Below are 23,342 nucleotides of genomic sequence, written 5' to 3'. Positions count from 1 at the left end.
TGAATCTGGGTGGTCCATGGACCACTGGAATGTGGTTGGAGCTCCACATTCTCTGAGAAGTGACATGGAAAAACTCTGAGAATTACTCAAGTAAATTCTTGAGAATGACTCAGGTCCAACTTGACCAGAATGCTGCTGGAATATGACCAAGCCCGCCTCCACCTTGCCCTCCCTCCAGGTTCAGCTGGATTGTTTGAGAGTACTACAGAGTCCTCAGTTGACCTTAGAGTTCATTCCAGAGCCAACTGGACCATATCTCATTAAACTTACTATCTGCCAACATAGGCTTTTATTATCATTTTCTCCTTGAGAACTCAATATCAACAGAAAAGTTGACAATAACCATAATAATGTCACCACTTGGAAATCACATGGAGGTGATATATGTTCCAAAAATATACAATTGATTTTCAAACCAGATGGGCCCTTTACCTCCAGGTTAAGAATGACATTCTTGACTCAGAATGGTTTATCTCTTGCCAAAAATACTAATCACCCAGGTTGCTTTGGTCTGTGATTTTCCCCTTGGGTAGGACTGGAGTGACTCTATATGAATTCTCTGGAACTTTCAGACCTCTGGGAACTGCCTTTGTGTTGAACTCTGGAAGTAACACCCCATGACCCCAGCAGGCAGGGCCCACCCATACTGTAAGGCTGATGTTGGCCTTCAGGGACTTCTCCCTCCCTGCATAGATTTGCTCTGCCTTCTTCTCCTGGTACCATGTGCTCTCATGGTTCAGGATAAAAGCAGGCTCTGGAGTTAGAAAGACTTGTGTTCAGGTCTTGAACACTTAGCAGTATAACTGACCAGGTACATAACTCCTCTGACTTCTCAACATGTGAAATTAATCCCAGAGAGAATTATATGAGTCTAAATTAGCACCTAGCATGGTGCCTGGCATGTGGTAGTGGCTCAAGAAATTTGTCTCCTTCTTACCAAATTTCTTGTAGGAGAAAAGATTCCCATATATAATATATTAGAAAAGGGTTAGGAGGGCATCCCCGGTGCCTTAGTGGTCTAGCGCCACCGTCAGCCCAGGGTGTGATCCTGGAGACCTGGGATTGAGTCTCACATTGGGCTCCCTGCATGGAGCCTGCTTCTCCCTCTGCCTGTGTCTCTGTCTCTCTCTCTCTCTCTCTCTCTCTCTCTCTCTGTGTGTGTGTGTGTGTGTGTGTGTGTGTGTGTGTATCTCTCATGAATAAAATATTTTAAAAAAAGAAAGAAAAGAAAAAGGTTAGGAAATCAGGAGCTGGAGCAAGCCTGGGCAGAACTCAGAAAGAGGGCAAGCTTGATCTGAGGGGGGACAGAGAGATCTGGGGAAATGAAAAGAGGAATAAGCCATGACAGTTCCTGCTAAAGTATCTTTTATTTTTATTTTTTTTTAAGATTTTATTTATCTATTCATGATAGACATAGAGAGAGAGAGAAAGAGAGGCAGAGACACAGGCAGAGGGAGAAGCAGGCTCCATGCCAGGAGCCCGACGCGGGACTCGATCTCGGGACTCCAGGACTGCGCCCCGGGCGAGAGGCAGGTGCCAAACTACTGAGCCACCCAGGGATCCCCCTAAAGTATCTTTTAAATATGAGGAGAGAGAAATTACGGAGGGGGATGAATCTCTAGTTAGCAGACAACACAGAGTTAATGCAAGTTGACTCTGAGAAGACACAAGGAAGAGGTTGGCATTTGGTCTTATCAACTATAAAGCCAGCTCCTTCTGTTGTCACAGCAGCTACTGCTCTTCCCCACCTCCACCCCAACCCCACTACTCACACACTGACACACACTTATCTTAGACTTCTCTTCTTCTGCCTTCTTTTCCTTCCTCCTCTTCTCCATCATCACCACCATCATCACTGTCACCACCATCCCCAACATAAGAAAGTATAGTGAGCAGCATTTCTAGAGGGCCACCTAGATGCTCAGCACTGAGGGCTTAACACAGATCTGCAATCTTCACAATCCCCCTAGCAGGTAAGTAATATGATTACTTCTTTTTATAAGTAAGTCACACAGGCAGTAAGTGACACACCCAGGATTCAAACTCCAAAGCTTTCCTGGGCTTTACAGATCTACTGACGTTATAGCTCCAAAATTCGTGAAAATTCCTGGGTGAGCTTCAGGGATTCGTGTCTGGGAAGAACAACTCTAGCCTCCAATAGAGCAGCAGCAGCAGAGGCAGTTGATTCTGAATGCAATGGTGCACTATGATACAGAGATATTTGTTTCCTTTGAATCCCAGAAAACTTGAATTCTTGTAGGAAGGTCTTTATATTTGGAATTCAAATCTGGAAACTCCTAGAGGACAGTTGAAGATCTCAAAGGCACCATTTCTAACTAGAATATAGAGAAGTCAAATATTCAAGGGGAAAGGAGGGAAAAGGAGTGGGAAATACCAGAGACGGTGACAAAACATAAGGGACTCCTAACTCTGGGAAACGAACAAGGGGTAGTGGAAGGTGAGGTGGGCAGGGGGTTGGGGTGACTGGGTGATGGGGACTGAAGGGGGCACTTGATGGGATGAGCACTGGGTGTTATACTATATGTGGGCAAATCGAACTCCAATAAAAAAATATACAAAACAAAAAACAAAAAACAAATATTCGAGCATTTAATGCAGGTATATAGGCAAAAAGAAAAAAAAAAGAAGAAGAAGAAGAAGAAGAAGAAAAAGAAGAAGAAGGGGATATACCTGTCTGGCTCAGTGGTTAAGCGCCTACCTTTGGCCCAGGTCGTGATCCTGGAGTCGCAGGATCGAGTCCCACATCGGGCTCTCCATAGGAAGCCTGCTTCTCCTCTGCCTATGTCTCTGCCCCTCTCTCTGTGTCTTTCATGAATAAATAAATAAAATCTTGAAAAAAATATTTCACAAAATTGCCCAAATGAATTTGCAAGTTAAACAGAAATACTGGAGTGAGCAAGCAATTGGCGTCAAGGTAGGAGGAAAGCTTTGTCTTGGTGGAAAGGAGCACAGTATTCACTAAACTTGTAGGCCTTTTCTGAAGAGAGCTTAACTACCTCCCTTTCCTGTAACTACATTCTTGTCTTCTGTCCAGTGTCCATCTGTCTTGCTCCTGGTAGGAGCTGGCTCCTAGAAAATCAGAATCTCCTATTGAGTCTCTCCCTTTGGGCAAGTTCTGGAACTAGACTCCTCTAGGAATGCTTCTGCCACTCTGGAACCTAATAAACATCTCAAGGGCATCCCTCAAATCTGATCTTCAGAGCTAGGCCATCCCATACTCTTCTACAGACCATAAGAATACATTCAGTGTTTCAGTGTGGACATTATGCATTAATAAATAATAGTGCAAAGCCAAGCCAATGTGCTGAGTATTGGAGGAGGATGACATGTGGGCAGAGTGGCCAAGGCAATTAACAGCTGGAAGTTTCACAAAACCATATGGAATTCCAAAGTTAAAGTAAGACTGCCTCTCTCTGTTTTAAAATTTGAAAGTGAGATTTTTTTTTTGAAACTTAACGAATTAAGGATAGGAAGAGGTCTACATGAGGTTTTTAAAACAAAAGCATGTGGAAAAAATAAAATAATATGTAGAATCTTGACTATATACGAAAATTACAAGATCTGTAAATTCAAATCCACTAAAAGTGTAACAATGTTTAAATCTGGAGTGGTTTTCAGTTGACTTCCCTGGCATTAACCAAAGTGTTTTGTTATTATTATTTTTTTTTGGAATAAACTCCATAAGTATTTTTTGTACAACATAAATAAGTACCTATGATTTTGTTCATTTAAGAAATATTTATCAATCTCCCATTTGGTATCAAATACCATACTAGGCACTGTAGATACTAAAATGAATTAGATTTACTTGAAGGAATTCAATATTACTTTGAAGTGGATTGGAAAACGTTAAAGATGTATATTATAATCACTAAAGTAATCACTAAAAATGATGCTGAAAGATGTAACTGCAAGCCAATGAAAAATTAAAATGGGATACCAAAAAAATGAAAAACACAGAAGAACACCAAAGAGAAGGAAAGGGACAAAAAAATAGATGAGACAGATCTAAAAGAAATGGAGAAATGGCAGACCTAAATATAGCCATATCAACTACTTGTTGATACAGACTAGAAATTCCTATTAAAAGGCAAAGATTGTCATGCTGAATTTGAAAAAGAGAAAAAAGCCAACTATATGCTGTAAGATACACTAAATAAAAAGACACAAATAGATTGAAAGCAAAGGCTAGAAAAAGATATCCACACAACACATAAGAAAGACTGGCTATGCCAACAGCACATAAAATAGATTTGAATACACAGTGATGATAAAAAAGTTAAGGTACCAGAAAGCTCTAAGTATTATAAATATGAGCTTCATAGCAGAATTTCAAAATACCTAGAGCAAAACTAAAAGGAGATATAGCTAAATTCTCAAACATAGAGACTAACACTTCTCTTGGTAATTGACAGAACAAGGTAGAAAGTATCAGTCAAGACACAGAAGACCTAAACAACAGCATCAAGCATCCTGCTCTAATTTATATATAAAGCACCACACCCAACAACTGCAGAATATGTATTTTTCTAAATGGATGTGGTGTGTTCATCAAGATAGACCATATCCCGAAGTATAAAACTAGTCTCGAAAGATTTCAAAGGACTAAGATCTTGTGGATCATTGTATTACAATCCAACTATAAACCATCCAGGAAATTTCCAAATATTTGGAAATTGACACACTCCAAATAACCCATGGGTGAAAGGCAATATTTTGAACTGAATGATAATGAAAACAGCACATCAAAATGTGTGAGATATAACTTACCCAGCCCAGAGAAAGAAAATATAACTATAAATGTTCATATTAGGAAAGAAGAAAAGTCTAAAATCAATGATCTAAGTCTCTATTTAGAAAACTATGGGGATCCCTGGGTGGCGCAGCGGGTTTAGCGCCTGCCTTTGGCCCGGGGCGCGATCCTGGGGACCCGGGATCGAATCCCACATCAGGCTCCCGGTGCATGGAGCCTGCTTCTCCCTCTGCCTATGTCTCTGCCTCTCTCTCTCTCTCTCTCTCTCTCTGTGTGACTATCATAAATAAATAAAAATTAAAAAAAAAAAGAAAACTATGAAAAGAAGAAAAAAATTAATCCTGAAGTAAAGGCTAAGAAAAAATAAAGGTAGAAAAAGAACTCAATAAGAGAGGAAGCACCCAAGCAATAGAGCAAAATGAAAGAAATTCTAAGTTGGTTCTTCAGTTTTTTTGAAAAGAAAACTAAAATTGATCTACTTGAGAAATTACCAATGTCAGAAAAGACAAAGAGGAAAACATTACAGATCTACAGGTATTAAAAAGATCATTACAGAATCTTCTGAAAAATCATATACCAATAAATTTGACAATGTATAAAAATGAACACATTTCATGAAAGATGAAAATTATCAAAACTGACACAAGAAGCAATAGAAAATCTGAATAGCCCTAGATCAATTAAATTCATGATTGATTAGTTGAGTCATTCAGAACCTTCAGCTGGATTCACCAGTGAATGCTATCAATAGTTAAGGAAGAAATGATGACAATTCTTCATATACTTTTACAGAAAATAGAAGAGAGAAATGCTGGACAACTCATTTTATGAGGCTAGTATTACTCAGATGCCAAACAGACAAGGATATTACAAGAAAACTACAGATCGATATCCCTCATGAACATAGACACAACTCTCCTCAAATCCACATATACAGAAGGTCAAATTATCTAGAAGAGCATAATCTAGCTTCTAAAACAACAACGACAAAGTTGGAGAACTTCTATATACCTTGATTTCAAGACTTGCTCTAAAGCTATAGTAAAAAGGAAATGTGGTATTGGTGAAAGGAGAGACAGGTACATCAGGGAAACAAACAAAAGACCCAAATATAGAAGATTAATTTATTTTCTATGGAGATGTTAAGACAATTTAGCGAGAAAGAGTAGTCTTTTCAGTAAATGGTGCCGGAACAACTGGATATCCACACAGAAAGGAAAATTTAAAATAGATCCTTGCTTCATACCATACCGCTAAATTAACTTAGGATCATTGACTTAAATCATAAAAATATTACAAAAGAAGAAAACAGGTGAAATCTTTGTAAGCTTAAGTGAAGATTATGGAGTAACAAGAAAAGTATAAACCAAAAAAAGAAAAAGTTGATAAATTGGGCTTCATTAAAAGAAAGACATTTGCTTTTCAAAAGATATCACTAAGGAAATGAAAAGACAAGCCACAGAATGGGAGAAAATGTTCACAGTAAATATATCTGGCAGGGATATTGTATCCCGAATACATAAATAATTGTTATAAATCAACAGTAAGAAGAGAAATAATCAATGTTTTTAAAATGAAGATTAGGGGTGCCTGGGTGGCTCAGTTGGTTAAAGCATCTGCCTTTGGCTCAGGTCATGATCTCAGGGTCCTGGGATAGAGCCCCATGTCAGGCTCCCTGCTTAGTGGGGAGTCTGTCTCCTTCTCCCTCTCCTTCCATGATCTCTCTCTCTCTCTCTCTCTCCTCTCTCTCTCTCTCTCACTCTCACTCTCAAATAAATAAAGAAAATCTTAAAAAAATAAATAAATAAAATGAAGAATAGATTTGAACAGACACCTTGCAGAAGACGTACTATGAATTGTTTACAAGTACATGAAAAGACGTTCAACATCATTAGTCATCAGGCAAATGAAAAGCACATTAACATACCATTGTATAACCATCAGAATAAGATTGAAGGGGATCCCTGGATGGCTCAGCGGTTTAGGACCTGCCTTTGGCCCAGGACATGATCCTGGAGTCCTGGGATCAAGTCCCATGTCGGGCTCCCTGCATGGAGCCTGCTTCTCCCTCTGCCTGTGTCTCTGCCTCTGTGTGTGTGTGTGTGTGTGTGTCTCATGAATAAATAAATAAAATCTTTAAAAAAAAAAAAGAATAAGATTTAACATAATGCACCACAAATATATGGAGGAACTGAAATTCTCATACATTCCCAGTGAGAATGTAGAATGATACAACTTCTTTGGAAAACGGTTTCTTTTATATTTAAACATACATCAAGCCATTTCGCTTTTGGGTATAAATTCAAGAGAACTGGAAATACGCGTCCCATACAAAAACACTCACGGGAGCTCTATTTGTAATAGCCCCCAAACTGGAAACAAATCAAATATCCAACCGCTGGTAAGTGGCATTTTAAAAGCTGATATCCATACAATGGAATCCGACTCAGCAACAGAAACAAACTGCTGTTACACACGACATGGATGGATCTCAACATCATTCTGCTGAGTCAAAGAAGCCAGACACAAAAGGGCACATACTGTTTGATTCCATTTATGTAAAATTCTAGAAAATGCCAAGCAATCTAGAGTGACAGAAAGCAGATCAATGTTTGCCTGGGCACGGGAGTAGAGAGACATGGACAGGGGCAGGAAATGAGAGAAAAGCTCTGTATCATGATCGTGTTGTTGGTTTTCACAGGATGATTGCACCTTGAACTGTGTACCTTAAATAGGTACTGCTCTTCGTACAAAAATGCCAGGGCAGTAAATTAATTTTTCGTGCTGCATTTATGTCTAAAAAGAATCACTCTCTGTACCTGCCCTCGAAAGGCTTTCGTACTCCAGAAAAGTAACATGCGGTACCAAAAAAGTTGATTTTGGACCATGCTGTTCTAAGAAGTGTGAAATTAGCTATAAGTAGACGAAGAAGGGTTTCTGGAAGCTTTAAAATAAGCAAGTGGTATGATGTTTATGCTGGGCATCACTAACATTCACCAAATATTTCCAGCTCTCTCTCTAGGCAAGAGGTAAGAGGTAGACTTTAATTCCCCATCACTCACAAAATGAAGTGTAGCCAATGAAATGTGATTGTGTATGTGTCACCTCCAGGTGGAAACTTTTAGCACAGCTTCTGAGTTGGCACATTCTCTTTTCCTTCTGAGAAGATCAGAGAACGTGTTGGATGGAAATTTCTAGTAGGTTCCTGAGTGGCTAGGATAAGCAGGGCATCCTCCCCTTTCTTACCACCTCCCTATACACACACACACTGTGATGAATATGTAATGTAAATGGGGAGAAGAAATCTTGTTCCCATAAGCCTCTGAAATTAAGAGATCGCTTTTAAGTGCTCCAAAAGCAATCCGTCTTTTCCCACACAATGTGCAATTTTAAGTGGAACTCTGACAGTGTTTTAGAAGATGGTTTCAGAGGATTAGCTAGAAGGCTGCCTTCATCCATAGATGATGAGCGTAGCACTAGGTGGTGTGAATCCTGAGGAAATTGGTTACGTCATTCAACTTTTTTAACAACAGTAAAGAACACCAAAAAGACCCCTGCCCTCGTGGGGCTTCCACTCACATGTAGGGAAGCAAACATCACCCCTTTAAGCCCTGCGTAGAAAATAGACATATCGTGATTATGAAACAGGGCCAAAATAATAACATTGGGCTTGTTAGAGGCAATGGTTACTTCACTTTGTTCAAAACCCTCATCTGCCATCAGTCTAAAAAGTAGAGATCTCAGTGTGCTTGACACATACAAAAAGAACCATCCCTGTCTTCCTTTTGCTTTATCACATTTAAAGAACCAACAGTTGAAAAATCAACTCTCTTGACCCCAAGACTATTTTTTAAAAAACGGAATCCTGGTTTACTGACACCACCTAGTGAGTGTACCAAACTTTTTTTTTTTTTTTGAGTGTACGGCTTTCCTTTTTTTTTTTTTTTTTAAATTGGAGTATAGTTGACCTAGAATATTACATTAGTTCCAGGTATACAGTGCGGAACCAGAGGGGAATACATGTATGTGGTGGGGAGGTGAGGAACAGGAGGTGAAATCTGGCTTTTAGACAAGCCACTTCTCAAAGCTTAATGTGAGGAAGAATCAGCTGGAGACCTTGGTGTATGCAGGCTCTGTCTGATTCAACGCATCTGGGGTCTTACCCGAAACTCTGCATTTCTAACCAGCTCTCCAGAATGCCAGAGCTTCTAGTAGCGAGGTTCCAGATGCCTTAGCAGTTGGTTGACCTCAGGGGAGTGAGTGGGGTGTGCTTGGCCATTGCCCCTTTCTTACTGAACTGAGAAGAGCATCTTTACCTGGTGCCATCATTTCTCATCAGGTTCACCCTATTTTCCTTTTCTGCAGCTGAAGAGTCAGATCCCAATATATGATTGTTTTGTGAAGACCCTGGACAAAAGGGCTTCTCATGCATTACTGCACTGGATTCCTACAACTCCTTGAGGTGACTACTATGATTATGCCCATTTTACAATAGAGAAAACCCCAGACCGGAAAGGTTAGCTCATACTAGTACGTGTGGAAGGATTCAGAATCCAGAAACTACCCCAGAGACCAAGCTCTTGGCCACTGCTTCCTCCTTACCGTATTTATATCACAGGGGTCTTTCCTGCTCTGTGGCAGCATCAGAAGTGTCCCTCAGTGGACTGCAGCCTCCCAAAGTGAATGAAGCCAAGTCTGATCTTCTGTCAAAATGACCTGGCTTCGGGAACAAGCAATTAAAAACAAAATTGAGAAATCTTCTGGAATTCAGCAAAAAGAAAGAGTAGCACTAGCTTCGAGGGTTTTTTGTGGGTTTTTTTTTTTCCCTCTCTAGGGAAAATGTCAGTCTGTGCAATATTATCATACTTGGAATTCTTGGACATTTTTATTTCATCAACCGATCACCTGATGTCCTATCTAAGGAGAGTGACAGGAGAAGGTTCCACAAGAGCCTTCTCTGTCAATAGGGAGAAGCTACTATGTACCACACTTCAACATTTGTAGCCTGGGCACAAGTAAGTGTTCACAGAGTGTTTAATACGTATCCTTTTGATTTTTTTCTACAAAGAGGAGACCTTAAGTCAATTCAGCTAACTGAAATATGCATGTAAAACAGTAGTTCTCAAACTTGGTTGCCCATGGGCATCTCCAGGGAGCTTCACGACACACCTGAGTCCTATCACTGGAAAGTCTGATGTGATTGGCTTGGGATGAATTGGGTGTCAGGATTTTTAGAGGCTCCTTAGGGGATCCTGGTGCACAGCCACAGTTGGCAAATCGCTGGCATGAAAAACAGAGAGAAGACAGTAAAATTCACTCTCCAGCCCCCCAAATGGGGAGAGAGACATCTTCATTCACTGTCAGGGTTTTGTCTACCTACATGGCAACATAGGTCTCAAATAATAATAGACCCTATTCTGATTGCAAGTAAGTGGTTCTCCACAATCAGTGACCAAACCACACACTTGGCACATGGTGTTTGATGATAACTGCTGTAGATGTCAGCAAATGCTGCTCCAAAGCAGGGGGTTCCTAACGTGGAGAGGCAACTCAGGTGGTCTGTGAACCTGTCTGGTAACAAAAAAAGTCAACGTGTCTTTTGGCTAACCTTGCCTGGAAGCGCAGCTTTTCCTGCACTGGCAGATCCTGAGAGTGCACCCACTGCTGTTTCCCTGTCCCGTTTTAGTTTTGCTGCCACCACGACTTTGAGATTACAGGTGTGTGATCCATCTGTTGCTAGATGTGGGTATTTCGGGCGATAACAATGTTGCACACCCGTCGCCTTAACTCTCTGATGACTATTCCAGGTAAAACCGATTCCGATGTAATGGTATTTTGTGTATTTAATGACACGATTCTGAAGAGGGGTCAAAACGCTTCCCCAGAACCAACGTGGTGAGTGAGAGCGGCCCAAGCAAGGGCAGGAGGTAGGGCCCTGACATGCCAGACCCTGCACGGCCGCCTCCGCCCCCGCCTCCGCGAAGGGGGACCCCCCCCCCCCCCCCCGCCCCGCACTGGACAGAGCTGGCTCTGGGTTTCCTCTTCACTTCCGCAGATAAGCTTCACCCTGAAAGGCCAGTTCAGCGCAGCAGAGAATAGGATGCGCTTTCTCTTTCCCCTGAGCTGCCTCTTGCTCTTGGCATCCCGGAGCGCCCGGACTGCCAGGCTGGTAATTCGAGCCTCCAAATTAATCAAAACGCAGCGCCCAGTTCAAGCCCGGGCACACAAGCCCGGGAGCCAGGCAAGCTCTCCTCTGGTGACCCCGGGACCCCAGCTCCCCACCCCGCGCGCCCCACCCTCAGCTGCCACCGCCCCGTGCCCTACCCCAGGCAGGTGCCACCTGCTGCGTCCCGGGGAGGGGGGGGCGGGGGACAGGGGCCGCGATTGCCCAGCCCCGGGGTGGTGGAGGGGGGAGCGGCTTACCTCTGGGGACCCTCGCCGCTCCGGAACCGCAGGGTCGCAGGTCGCAGCCCGCGCGTCCCGCTCCGCCGGGTCCAGATCCACGCGCGGCTGCGAGGCCGGTGCGCGCGCGCTCAGCGCCCAGGGCGGGAGCGGGGAGCGGGGAGCGGGGAGCGGGGAGCGGGGAGCGGGAGCCGGGAGCGGGGACCCGGAGCCGGAGCCGGAGCCGGAGCCGGGAGCGGGCTGGGCCGCCCGAGTGCCGCCGCCCCGCGCGCCGCCCGCTTAATCTGGGCACGGCGCTGGCCACTCCCCCGCGCACCCCCGGGCTCCCCACCCCGACCCGCGCCCCCGGCCCGCGCAGCCTCCTCGCCCGCTGGGCACGCTGCCCGGGGCGCCGGACACGGCCTGGAGAGGGGATGGGCGGGACCCGGGCCGCGTCCGCCCTCCCCCGGAGCCGCCGCGGGAGCCCCCGGTGGGCAGGGACGCGCGGCGCCGCGGAGCCCTACAAAACCCGCCCCGGGCGGGCCGGCCAGCGAGCTTCACAGCCAGGCTCCCCGGCCCGCGTCGCGCCAGCCAGCGGGTCACTGGGCACGGCGGCGCGGTCGGCGGGCGCCCACCATGCGCCCCGGGACGGCGCCCCGGCCGCCCGCGCTGCTGCTGCCGCTCGTGCTGGTGCTCCTGGCGGCGGCGCCCACCACGGGCAAGGTGAGTGCCGGGCGCCGCGACACCCAGCCCCGCGCCCGGGGCACGCGCCGGCCCCCCACCCCCACCCCCACCCCCACCCTCACCCCCACCCCGGGGCGCAGTCCCTGCCGGGGCCGAGCGAGCCAACGGGCTCCTCGCGGGCGCCGGTGCGAGCAAGCCGGCAAGTCCGGGACAGGTGGAGGGCGCCGGAGAAGGGCTGGTGGAAGCGGAGAGGAGCAGGCTTGGCTGGTTCCCCAGGGGTCAGCGACGCTGGGGAGGGCCTCCAGAGGTGGATGGGTGGATGGATGGATAGATGGATGGATGGATGGATGGATGGATGGATGGATGGATAGATGGATGGATGGGTGGATGGATGGATGGGTGGATGGTAGATGGATGGATAGATGGATAGATAGATAGATAGATAGACGGATGGATGGATGGATGGACAGATAGATGGATGGACAGATGGATGGATGGATAGATGGATGGATGGATGGATGGATGGATGGATAGATGGATGGATGGGTAGATGGTAGATGGATACATAGATAGATAGATAGATAGATAGATAGATAGATAGATAGACGGATGGATGGATGGACAGATAGATGGATGGACAGATGGATGGATGGATAGATGGATGGATGGATGGATGGATGGATGGATAGATGGATGGATGGGTAGATGGTAGATGGATACATAGATAGATAGATAGATAGACAGATGGATGGATAGATAGATGGATGGATGGATAGATGGATGGATGGTTAGATGGATGGGTAGATGGATAGATACATGGATGGGTAGATGGATGGGTAGATGGATAGATAGATGGATGGGTAGATGGATGGGTAGATGGATAGATAGATGGATGGGTAGATGGATAGATAGATGGATGGATAGATAGGTAGATAATGGCTAGGGATGAGAACACTAGCTACAGAGACATGCAGTGTGGCACATTGGTGGAATCAGAGCAGGCAGCATGGCCTGGCAGAAAGCACAGAAGGCTGGGGAGTCCCAGCTTTGACATTTCCTAAATGTCACCTCACACCGAACTCTGAGCTCTCTGCGGCTCGGTTTCCCCCTTGTCAAAACTCGCACTCCAGTGTCCTGTCGCTATTGTTGTGAAAAGCTTAATGCCATCGCCAAAAACTTGTTGGCGCCTTAGCAATAAAACTCCTGTTTGGATGAATTAAGCAATCCGTCACTTTGATTTTGATTCACCATTTGAGAGATCCCAGATTCATTTAAATGCACTCCGTATTTCTTATTCTTGCCATCAAAGAGAAGTTGGGTGTACTCCAAACTATTATGAGTCCTAGTTGACTTATTGATTTGAACTTGTGAGAGTCGAATTTAACTTGTCAGATGCCTTCTGCGATTTTTACACTTAAAAAGTTAACTTGGGTGATAATGCAGCACAAGTTTCATTTCCAAGGATGAGCAGTTTTATAACTTCCTGATGGAGGTTATGACAAGTCAATAGTCATATAAATATGTATTACAAGTAAAGTTCTTTAGAATCTATGGGCACATGCAATCTAAGTACTTTTTCTTTTAAATTAAAACATGGAAGATGAAGCTAAAACCCTCTTTGAGCATCTTCGTACCTCTCCCTCTCCCCATCTAAACAAAGGTCCTCCACTCACCACTTCATGTTTCTTTCTGGACATTTTCTATGCACATATATGTACACACATATAGGTCCACAAACAACATGGGATTTTGTTGGTGTTTTTAAACATAAGTGATATCATGCTATATGCATCCCTTTGCAACCTACAGATCTGTCCGTTAGTATGTAAGATAAATTCGCCTCTTTTTCTTTTTGTCCTGTTGCATGGTTTTCCACAGTATATGAATATGCCAAAGTTAATTGAGCTATCCCCCTGTCAATTCACATTTATATTGAGTGTTTTACATTCTAAGAGATTTTGTAACCCATGTAATCTCTTCATGTAGCCGGTTCTAACAAAAATGCACTTTGCATAGGCTAGGAATGCCCAACCCAATACTTCTGGGCATGGTAAAGTAAACTCATCCAAGTCCGTGTAGATTGTCTGCTATCTTTAATCCAGGAGCAAATAAATACAACAAGCAAAAAACCTGAAGAAAGTGTATGTTGTGGGAGGGCCTGGGGCAGAGGTCCCAAGCAGGGTTTATACATCCTTCTAGACTCCAAAGAAGAGGAGAGACAGGAGAAGGGTGGACAAAGAGGGGGTATGGAGAGATCAGCCTGAAAAAGTGATGCTCTGTGATCATGCAATCTCTAATTATACCAAATTTTAATTATATCATCATATTCCCTTATTACTCTTTAAATGTAAAAATTTTTTGTCATGTGTTTGGCCAAATCTTGATGAGTTCTTGCTGATAATACAATTAATCTGTTTGTATTATTTTTATCATGGCTTGAAGTAAGAACTAGCATTTCCATTGCACCTGCTGAATTATATAAAAAGTGTCATTAGAAACCATGAAGTGTGTGTAGAGAAAACGAATCCTAAATTAACTGGTCACCGGTGGACATGGTGCCAGCATGGCTTCCTCCACAGGGCAACTCTGGCATTGGGCAGCGCACTAGACCTCTCTGAGCCTCAGATTTCTCATCTGTAAAATGAGGGAGTTGAAAGCCCTGGGAGCCCAGCAGGAGAGATAATGAGTCAGGCCATGGGGTAGAGGCCAGTCTTCAGGGCCAACCATTTACTGGCATTCTAGAATTCAACACAGTAACGCCAGAATTCCTGCTTTCTTCAGGAGAGAAGTGGGGGGGGGGGGGGGGAGTTTCAATCTCTCAAACTCTAGACGTTAGCCAATAAGTCAAAACTTTACAAAACGCACAGTGTTTTTGGTAAAGGGCTGAACAAACACAGAGCCTACTAGTGTATTAGTGCCAGCTAAATTTAGCCTTTGGTCCATCATACTTATCATCTTGGGGCTGCATGAGTTAAGACATATTTTGCTCTAAATTTCTGCAATTTTACTTTAGCAGCTTCTCAAAACAGGGGGATAGTAGTGGTGATGCCCCCACATTGTGAGTGCAGAGTGGAACTGTCCACCCACACAATTTGTCCTAAAGTGGCCTGCATGAAATCCCTCTGTGGCTCCGCGATGACACATCCAGTTCCAGGCCTGGCAGTCCAGGGCATCCTGGGGCTTGTCGCCCTTCCCAGGCCCAGCCCATCAGTTTGAAACTGGGAGGCACATTGCTGTTGCCTCAGGCCATTGACCTGGCAGATGGGCTAGAGAGAGCTCCTTCTCTGGTATGGGCAGCAGGTGAGGTTCATGGTTTGAGATAAGGCTTGTTCTTCTTCTTTCTGCCATCAAATTCCAGACAGAGCAGAAATGCCACAAGCCAAATATCAGGAGCTGGATAACAGCTGCATTTAGGAAGGATGCTTCCCCGACTGATTGCATTTTTTTATTGCATTTTTAAATTGTAAAAGGAAAGTTGAATTGGGAAACGTTCCACACAAACAAGAAGTCCCATAACAGTAGCGTTAAGTAACATAAGAGTAATGCCTCTCCCTTTAGGGAAAAAAGTCACACACATGTTCTTTGCCCCCTCTTCCATGCATGGATTTGTATCTACACATTCTGTGTGTGTGTGTGTGTGTGTGTTAGTCACTATGAAAAATAAATATTATTGTTTTGTGGTTCCTCAAATGCAATGAATGGTTTCACATTAATAGGTACCTTTTGGAGCTTGCTTGCATCACTCAATATTATGGTTTTGGATTTCATCCATGTTGACACATATAGATGTGATTCATGCATATACATATGGATGTGATAGCTGCTGCATAGCATCCAGTTATGTAAATAAAGCACAGTTTATTTTTCCATCCCCCTAAACACAGGAAATTGGTTTGCATGGTTTGGTTTCACCAGGTTGGAATGTAACATCTTTGTCTAGGTACCATTGTGACAACTAGATTTAGAATTCCTAGTAGAAGTCAAAGAGGGCTATGAGAGAAAGCATATATTAAATTGTATCAGGAATTGTCAAATGGACCCCAAAAGAGTTGCACCAACAGTGTGTCAGAGTACCTGTTTCCTTACCCCCTTAGCAAAACTTGGTGTGTTTAGATGTTAAGGGGTACGAAATGGGATCTCGTTTTGACTAGTGAGTTTCTGGATCTTTTCATGTTTTAATTGGCAGTTTATATTTACCTCTGAGTGAATTGCGTGGACAATTCTCTTTGCCTGTTGATCTCTTGTGGTCTTGCCCTTTCCATTGCTAATAATTAGGAATTATATATGTATTTGGAGGCCAAACTCTTGCCATTTAAATGTGCAACGAAGATTTATTCTACTCTCTGGTTAATCTTTTCATTTAATTACTGGTGCTTTAACATATAGCTTTTTTTTTTTTTCTTTTCACTATACTCTCAAACGTATCCATTTTTTTATTGATTTATTTTGTGTTTTGCTTCTTGTTGAAGTAATTCTTTGCTTCCTGGAGATTATAATAATGTTCTCTTATGTTAAAAAAATTTTTTATAGTTTAACTTTTTACATTTAGGGCTCTTAATCCTGGGATTAAGTTTTTCTACTTAAGGGATATGATTTTATCTTTTTCCATGTAGATGACAAATTGTCCCAACATTATTTACTGAACAGTCCATTCTTTCCCTCACTGTTTTGCAATGTTATATCTGAAAACATGTGTACCAAGCACTTATTCATACATGGGCCTGTTTGTATTCGTTTTGGGGTCTATTTATTTGGGGCTTTCACTTCTCACTATGTTATAGAGTTTTCTGGTTTTTAATTTCTCAGTATTTGATATTTTTAGTCCTATTATAAATAGGTTTTTTTTTTCAAAATTTAATAGCCTAACTATCAAAGATATAGCAAACTGGTTGAATTTTGTATTTTGACTTTAATCGAGCAACTTTGAATAGTTCAAGTCCATTTAAACCTAAAAACCTTCCCCCAGATAGTGATTTAACTACATCACACACAATTTAATAAACACTATTTTAGCATAATTAAGCTCAGCACCTTTTGTAATTGATTTCTTCATCCTATGGGTTGTTTAGATACTTAATTCTTAATTTCCAAACATAGGGATATTTTCTAGCAAATATTTTTTATGAAATTATGATAGAGATGATAGTCTGACTTCAAATATATATGTGTGTGTGTGTGTGTATATATATATATATATATATATCTCAATTAGGTCAAGAGTTTTTAATCATGTTATTGAAATAGTATATGCACGTGTTTTTATGCGTTCTACTCAATGGATACTTAATCTGAGAATCTATATTTTTCATCTAATCTTCAAAATTCTTAGACATTCTTTTTTTTTTTTATATACTTCTCCTTCCCTACTGTCTCTATTCCTGGTATTCTTAGGATACAGCCTGGGCAGACCTTCTCATCTCCTTCTCCAGTTCTCCTAACTTCTTCTAACAGACACCTTTCATATGCCACTCAGATCCTCTGGGCCCTACCTTGCTCCTGGGCTATGGGCACTGACTTATCCCAGATGCCGACTTTGCACTTGGAACAGCCTATGGTTCCTCTAGACTCTACTCTGGGATCCCTGTCGTCCTTTAGGGGTGCAGGGTATTAACGCCTATGGGGCGAATCTTTGACCTGTGGGCAATGGGAGCCAAGGCATAAATTCTCTTCTCTTGGCAGAACTGTGGTTAGAAGTGTAGAGGTTGACCCAGACTCTCACAAGACCAGTCATCAACTGGACTTGAGACCAAGTTGTAGCCTGAATATCCAGCTTCTTTCTGTCTCAGGCGCTGCTTCTTCCATGTCACACCCTGTGAACCCTCCTCAAATCAATCTTTCAATTTTTAATTTCCTCTTCTGCTGTTTGTAAGTCTCAATAGATTTTTTCCAACCTATTGTAATTTTCAATAATGACAAAGAACTCTGGATGGAAGCGTTTGACACGGTTAATAACTCCAGATCCATTCATTACCAACTTTTTAAATTTTTGTCTCTGTTTCTTTATCTTAAAATGGACATAAGAGTCTCACCTCAGGATTTTATGAGGATTCAGTGATTTAATACATATAACACATACTTTACCATGCTGGTCACATAGTAATCATTCAAAAAAATATTAAATATCATTACTTTTATTGATTAAATTTTAATTTCAATGTTTATTCTAAAAGTCCTTTTTGGAGTCTAAGTCTTTCTGGTTTCTTTTTGGGGGGGGTCCTTTTTTTTTTGTAGATTCCCTCCTATTTTATGCCTTTAATCATTTTACACATTCTCATTTTATACTCAATCACTTTGATTCTTTTTCTATGATTTCAAGGTCTGGATCTGTCCTGTGTCTTCTGTCTATTATCATCCATGGGGAGACCATGTGAATGAGAAGTTTGGGGAAGATAAAAGCCTCCTCTGTCATCACTCAGCCTGCCCCACCCCCTTCATTTCACCTCATTGCTCACAGATTGGAGCTGTTCTGCCCTGGGAGGAGAAAAAAGAACAAAGTAGTCTTGTGGCTCCCAGGAGAATTTTTTTTCCATTAGAATAGACTAATGTAGTAATGATTTGGGAGGATGGGGGCACCAAACATGTTTCCTTTCGTGTTCTCAGGGCCACCCTCTGCCAGGCCCTCCCTCTGTCCGTTTCCTCCAGACATTCTGACTTGCATTCAATGAGGTGGGGGTCAAGGCCAACAAGAGCAGAGCTGGCTAGCTCCCTCTCTCAGAGGCCTCTCCCTCTCTGAGGTGGGTCTTCCTCCTTGAGCATTTCTCTGAGCTTATATTAGCTAGTTTGCTTTCAAGCATGATCCTTGGCAAAACTGAATTAAAAGAAATGTACCTTTGCATTTCCCTTATAATTTTTGCCCTGTTATAGAAAGCATAGTAATAACTGTCTAGTGTTAACTATGAGTAAGGATAATTTTGTTAAATATTGCAATTGATGAAAACCCTCAGACCTGTTAGTGTACGATTCCAACAGCAAGGCTGTCTGGTTTGCAAATGCCCTGTGGTCCTTCACCCGTGTGCATCTGACCATACTCATGCTGTGGCCTTCAGCCAACAAGCGTCCATCCACCACGGAGTAAAAGATTTTCCAAGATCAGTGAAAACATGTGGTGCTCAGAGCAATTTTGTTCTATAAGGTTTATAAGTCTAGGCCCCCACCTAGGCTTTTTAGTCATAACAGACTTTCAGTGTAGGTTATTTCACCTCTGTTTTCAGTTTCAGAAAATAAGCAACCTGAGATTATATCACCTTATTGACAGAATAGACATTTTCCCCATCAGCCCTACCACCATGTCCTTGACCAGTCACCTAATACCTGTGAGATGTCTTCATCTCTAAAAATCAGATAAGAAAGTTTCTCACTCCGAGTTCAGTATTTATCTTACAAGGTATCATCACTGGCTCTTGTCTTCTGGATGCACCCATGCCAGTCTTTACAGCCCTCTTGGGATTCCTTACAACTGCCAGCTAAGGCCTCTGGCTTCAGATATTTTCTGGGCAACCCTGGAATGAAATTATACTGGCTCTATTATGTTCTACTTTACACGCTTTCATAAGTTCAGATAAATAAACATTGGTGTCCACATCATGCAATAGAAATATGTGAGCCATAATGATGAGCCACATATGTAATTTTAAGTTTCTTAGCCACATTAAAAAATAAAAAGAAACAGGTGAAATCAATGTGAATATATTTCACTTATCCCAATGTATCCATAATTTTATCATTTCAACATGTAATCACTATTAAAAACACTAGTAGATATTTTACAATCTCTTTTTCATTTTAAGTTTTCAAAATCTGGTGTCTATTTTGCCTTTCTAGAACATCTTTATTCAAAGTATCTACATTTCAAGTGTCTGTAGCCATATATGGCCACCGTCTTCGATAGCACAGACCCACCCACATACGTGCAATCCAGATGTGAGAGGGAGATACAGTCCATAAGGTCATATCTCTGAATGAAACACATTTTGTTTGCTGATTTGCCATAGGAAATAAACATGTTGTCAAAATGACAAACTTGAATTAAAGAAAATAATTCAGCATGGATTTTGCCTAAAGATCTGTGCAACTTTTTCTCAAGAAAGTTAAGATAGTTGACCTTGGCTACAATGCTTAAAGCTGCACAAATTACTTTGTACATTTTTAGTTCTACTGCCTCATTATCAATATATGAATAAGTTGTGTACATGAAATGTTGGGAAAAAATTTTAAAAAGTGAACTTTTGGCAAAAGGTAAGGAGAACTATATTGGAAACCAACATGTCTTTCATTTTAAAATATAACTAAGTTATCACTACAACTGAGCCAGAGAAGAGGTTTAGTGTTCCTTTAAGCAAGTTACTTCTGAAACAATCTGTTTTTCTTACCTAAAAATGATGGTAGCATATCTACGCAGACAAAGTACTCAACACAATTCACAGCTCTTATAGTCTAGCTACAATTATTTTATTATTTTCATTAAAATCAGGAAGCAGATCATAGGACAGAGACATAGACATGTGGCCTAGGTACTGGAGATTCATTGACAAACAGTCTGCATGATGGAGTTAGGTGGAGTTGGGGGTCTAGGGGAATAGGGGAGAGAAACACATCTCAGTAAACAAATGTATAAGCATAGATTGTGGTACCTGCTGGGAGAGAAAAGGATGTGGTGATGGGGAAGGATAATATTTACCTTAGCTAGAGGTCGTTGGGGAAAACTTTTCTGAGAAACAGCTCATAAGTTATAGCCTTACATGGAGACTAAGGAATGTGGTCCAGGCCAAGGCCTCTCAAGAGTGGAGAGAGGTAAGGTGCTTTTAATTTTATGGCTTCTGGGTTGTTAAAGAATAAAACCAAGACCAACAGAAGTTTTAGAAAAAGAGAAAGAAAATGCTAAGTTTATTTACTCACCATGATGGAATACAGAGACTGAGTATTTTGCTAGAGGTGGGGCAAGGGATGGGAAGCAGGGAGGCAGGGTGCCCCATGGTGGTGGTGTTAATTAGGGATGGTAAATTGCTCCCTGGGTAAGGTGGAATAAGTCCACAGGACTGTATGTGGATGATCATCCTATAATTTTAATGTTTGCAGTTAACAAATTAACATTTTAACAAAAAGGAGACAATGTAGTGTATTTATGCTATTCACGAGACAGTTGTTGCATTAATAATGGATGAGTAATGAGTTCACACTGTAACTTGGTAATGGGCCCACATGTCAAGTGATGTGATGAAAATGTTCTTCTTTCATTCTTGTTGACGTGTCTCTGTCATCCTCTCCTCAACCTCACTGGGACAGGTTTGAATTTGCCAAATGTGTCTGTGAGGCCCAGGGCAAGAAGGTAAGACTGGGCCAAGGAGCGCTTGTCCCAGCTGATATAGGTCCCGGGCCAGAGAGGGCTCCAAGCCAGGGAAGAATGAAAGGAGGTGAAGAGCTCCTCACTCATTAGGACTCACAGTACCAGCTTCCCCTCTTGGCAGGAGGGGCCTTCCCCATGTCGGGCCCCTTCCCAACCACCCCAATAGAAATCCGCATACTGATCAGCACCACAAGAAATTCCTTCCCTGGTACATTGTTGTCTGAGAAGCATGCCAGCCTTGGTAAAGACTCTGAAGGGCCCCAAGGTGCAGTGGGATGGCACTGGAGCATTCCTAAAGAACTGTAATGTTATCTGTATTCCAAAGATTTGTATTACTGGCACATGGAGAAGGTTGACTGTTCTTGGAAACCCAGCCTGTGTAAAGGAGAGGTGACAATGCAGAAAGGAAGTCTTGTTGGTGCTTTTTCTTGGATTCTGTTGCCTTGGCAGTCAGAAAGAGAGGAATGGAAGAGAACCTGTCTAGATCAACATAGCAGTTGCTCAATCTGTCCTTGTTAATAGGTTCTGTGCAATTAATTTGATAATCACTTATGTGATGAGAGGAAAGTTAAAAATCCAGTCTGATGCCCTGTACATACACTACCAGGCTATCAAAAAATATCTCCATGTATCGTTGTAGGTGGTATATGTGTGGATGTGCACATGTATGTGTAAATATACATTTAATGAGTATTTGATATTCTTGTATTTCGGTATTATTGGCATGAGATCATTGTTTTTAAAACAATGTAATTCTTGAAGCTATTTAAAACATAAGTGTAAAATCTTTTCTTTTTCTGACAGTAGTTTTGGGGTAAGTTAGGAATTTTCCAATTTCAATCTTTAAGATTGATGTTTGTTAACTAAATTGTATTTCCAAATTCGTTTCTTAGAGAAGTGATCCCAGTGTTTAAAAAGGAGTTCAAGGTTTCTAAATACCTTGGGAGTTTGTCATTATGTAGACAAAACAGTCAGGTCACTGGATTTTTTTTCCCACCAGGATATTTGTTGTTACATGAATTTCTCAAGGAAAAAGTTCTACGAATGGAAAGTTCAGAAATCTGCAATATTTGTCCTTGAATCATATGTCAAAGTAGGTCTGGAGAGACCCAAAACAACAAGGTTAACATTCACTTTCTTTGTTTGACTAGATGATAGGATAATTTTATTCTGTTTATTTATTTATGTATAATGGGAATGCTGAAGCTTTCACATACTGGCTTAAAAAAAGCTTCATGTATTGGACAAAATTTGGAAAAATTTCAAAAGTACCAAAAGAAACATAAAACTAGAAATTACCCATAGTCAAATTACCCATAGGTGATTATTGTTAACATTTTAGTCTATTCTCTACCAGATTTTTTTTTTATTCTACTCTTTTTGCCTAATGATGGACTGGTGAAAATGTTCTGAGTTATTAATTATTACAAGTATCTCTAAATATATACAGAGCATTTCATTGCAGGTTGGTAGCATAACTTATTTAGGTAATATACTTCGGTTGAATTTGGGGGGTATTTCCACTTGTTTAGACATAAAGCTACAATGGAACTCCTTGAAGATGAACACTTCCTAAAGTCATATTTTAAGTCATTATGTATGTAGATACTTTCTTATCAAATGTCTGGTTTTGTGCACTTCTGAATAAGATGGCAAGGTAGCATCATTCTTGATTAACAGTTATGTGTCTGAACCAAGAAAATTCATCAAATTAGTGGAGGAAGTAGATTTAGAATTGAGAGTTCTGGTTATTTGGGCTTTTGAGTAGGACTCTTTCTTACCAAAATGTCCCAGATGATAAAAAAGGAATATCAGATATCACTGTTATTATTTAAATAACTATTGGAGATAAGATTATTTTTAAAATGCTTTGGCTATTCAGAAAGAATGATTTCTAAAACTATTATCCTTTTACAATCAAAACATCAATGCAATACTTTTATTTACTGAAGTAGTATTTCTCTCTGCAATCTCAAAAGAGTTTAACCCATTTCCCTGTTGCTTCCCCTGCTGATCTCCTGGAACACAGGTGTTCCATCTTATTCCTCTTTTTGGTTCCAGCTCTTGGCAGGACACTTGGGATTAGTGGTCCTCAATGAATGTTCATGGAATTGGACCAACATTTTATTCTAAACACTAAAACTAAAAAGGCAGTAAAGG

At 41.8% G+C, this 23,342-nt stretch overlaps 2 protein-coding genes across 10 annotated transcripts in view; one reads left to right on the top strand and one right to left on the bottom strand.

The window, feature by feature from the left end:
- The window catches only part of COL4A4 (collagen type IV alpha 4 chain), a 189,358-nt gene that overhangs the window by 116,267 nt on the left and 49,749 nt on the right, over positions 1-23,342 (bottom strand). For 5 of the 9 annotated variants that reach the window (XM_041766907.1, XM_041766905.1, XM_041766910.1 and 2 more), the window contains exon 4: positions 9,377-9,494. Coding sequence is in view for 4 of the 9 variants with exons in the window: in XM_041766910.1 (XP_041622844.1) it covers positions 9,377-9,418 (42 nt within the window). In the remaining 5 variants the exon portion in view is untranslated. Of the gene's footprint in view, positions 1-9,376; positions 9,495-9,943; positions 10,055-11,197; positions 11,337-23,342 lie in introns of those variants that run through there. The other 4 variants (XM_041766911.1, XM_041766909.1, XM_041766912.1 and 1 more) reach the window with 4 other exon arrangements.
- Positions 11,752-23,342, top strand: part of COL4A3 (collagen type IV alpha 3 chain) — a 129,802-nt gene continuing 118,211 nt past the window's right edge. Inside the window, exon 1 of the mRNA XM_041766914.1 lies at positions 11,752-11,878. Coding sequence (XP_041622848.1) covers positions 11,792-11,878 — 87 coding nt within the window. The 5' untranslated portion in view covers positions 11,752-11,791. The remainder of the gene's footprint in view (positions 11,879-23,342) is intronic.

Source organism: Vulpes lagopus, chromosome 8 (assembly GCF_018345385.1).
Source record: "Vulpes lagopus strain Blue_001 chromosome 8, ASM1834538v1, whole genome shotgun sequence".
In the NCBI taxonomy this organism is placed as follows: Eukaryota; Metazoa; Chordata; class Mammalia; order Carnivora; family Canidae; genus Vulpes; species Vulpes lagopus.
Note: the sequence above shows the minus strand (reverse complement) of the source record. Positions and strands in the feature narration are given on the sequence as shown.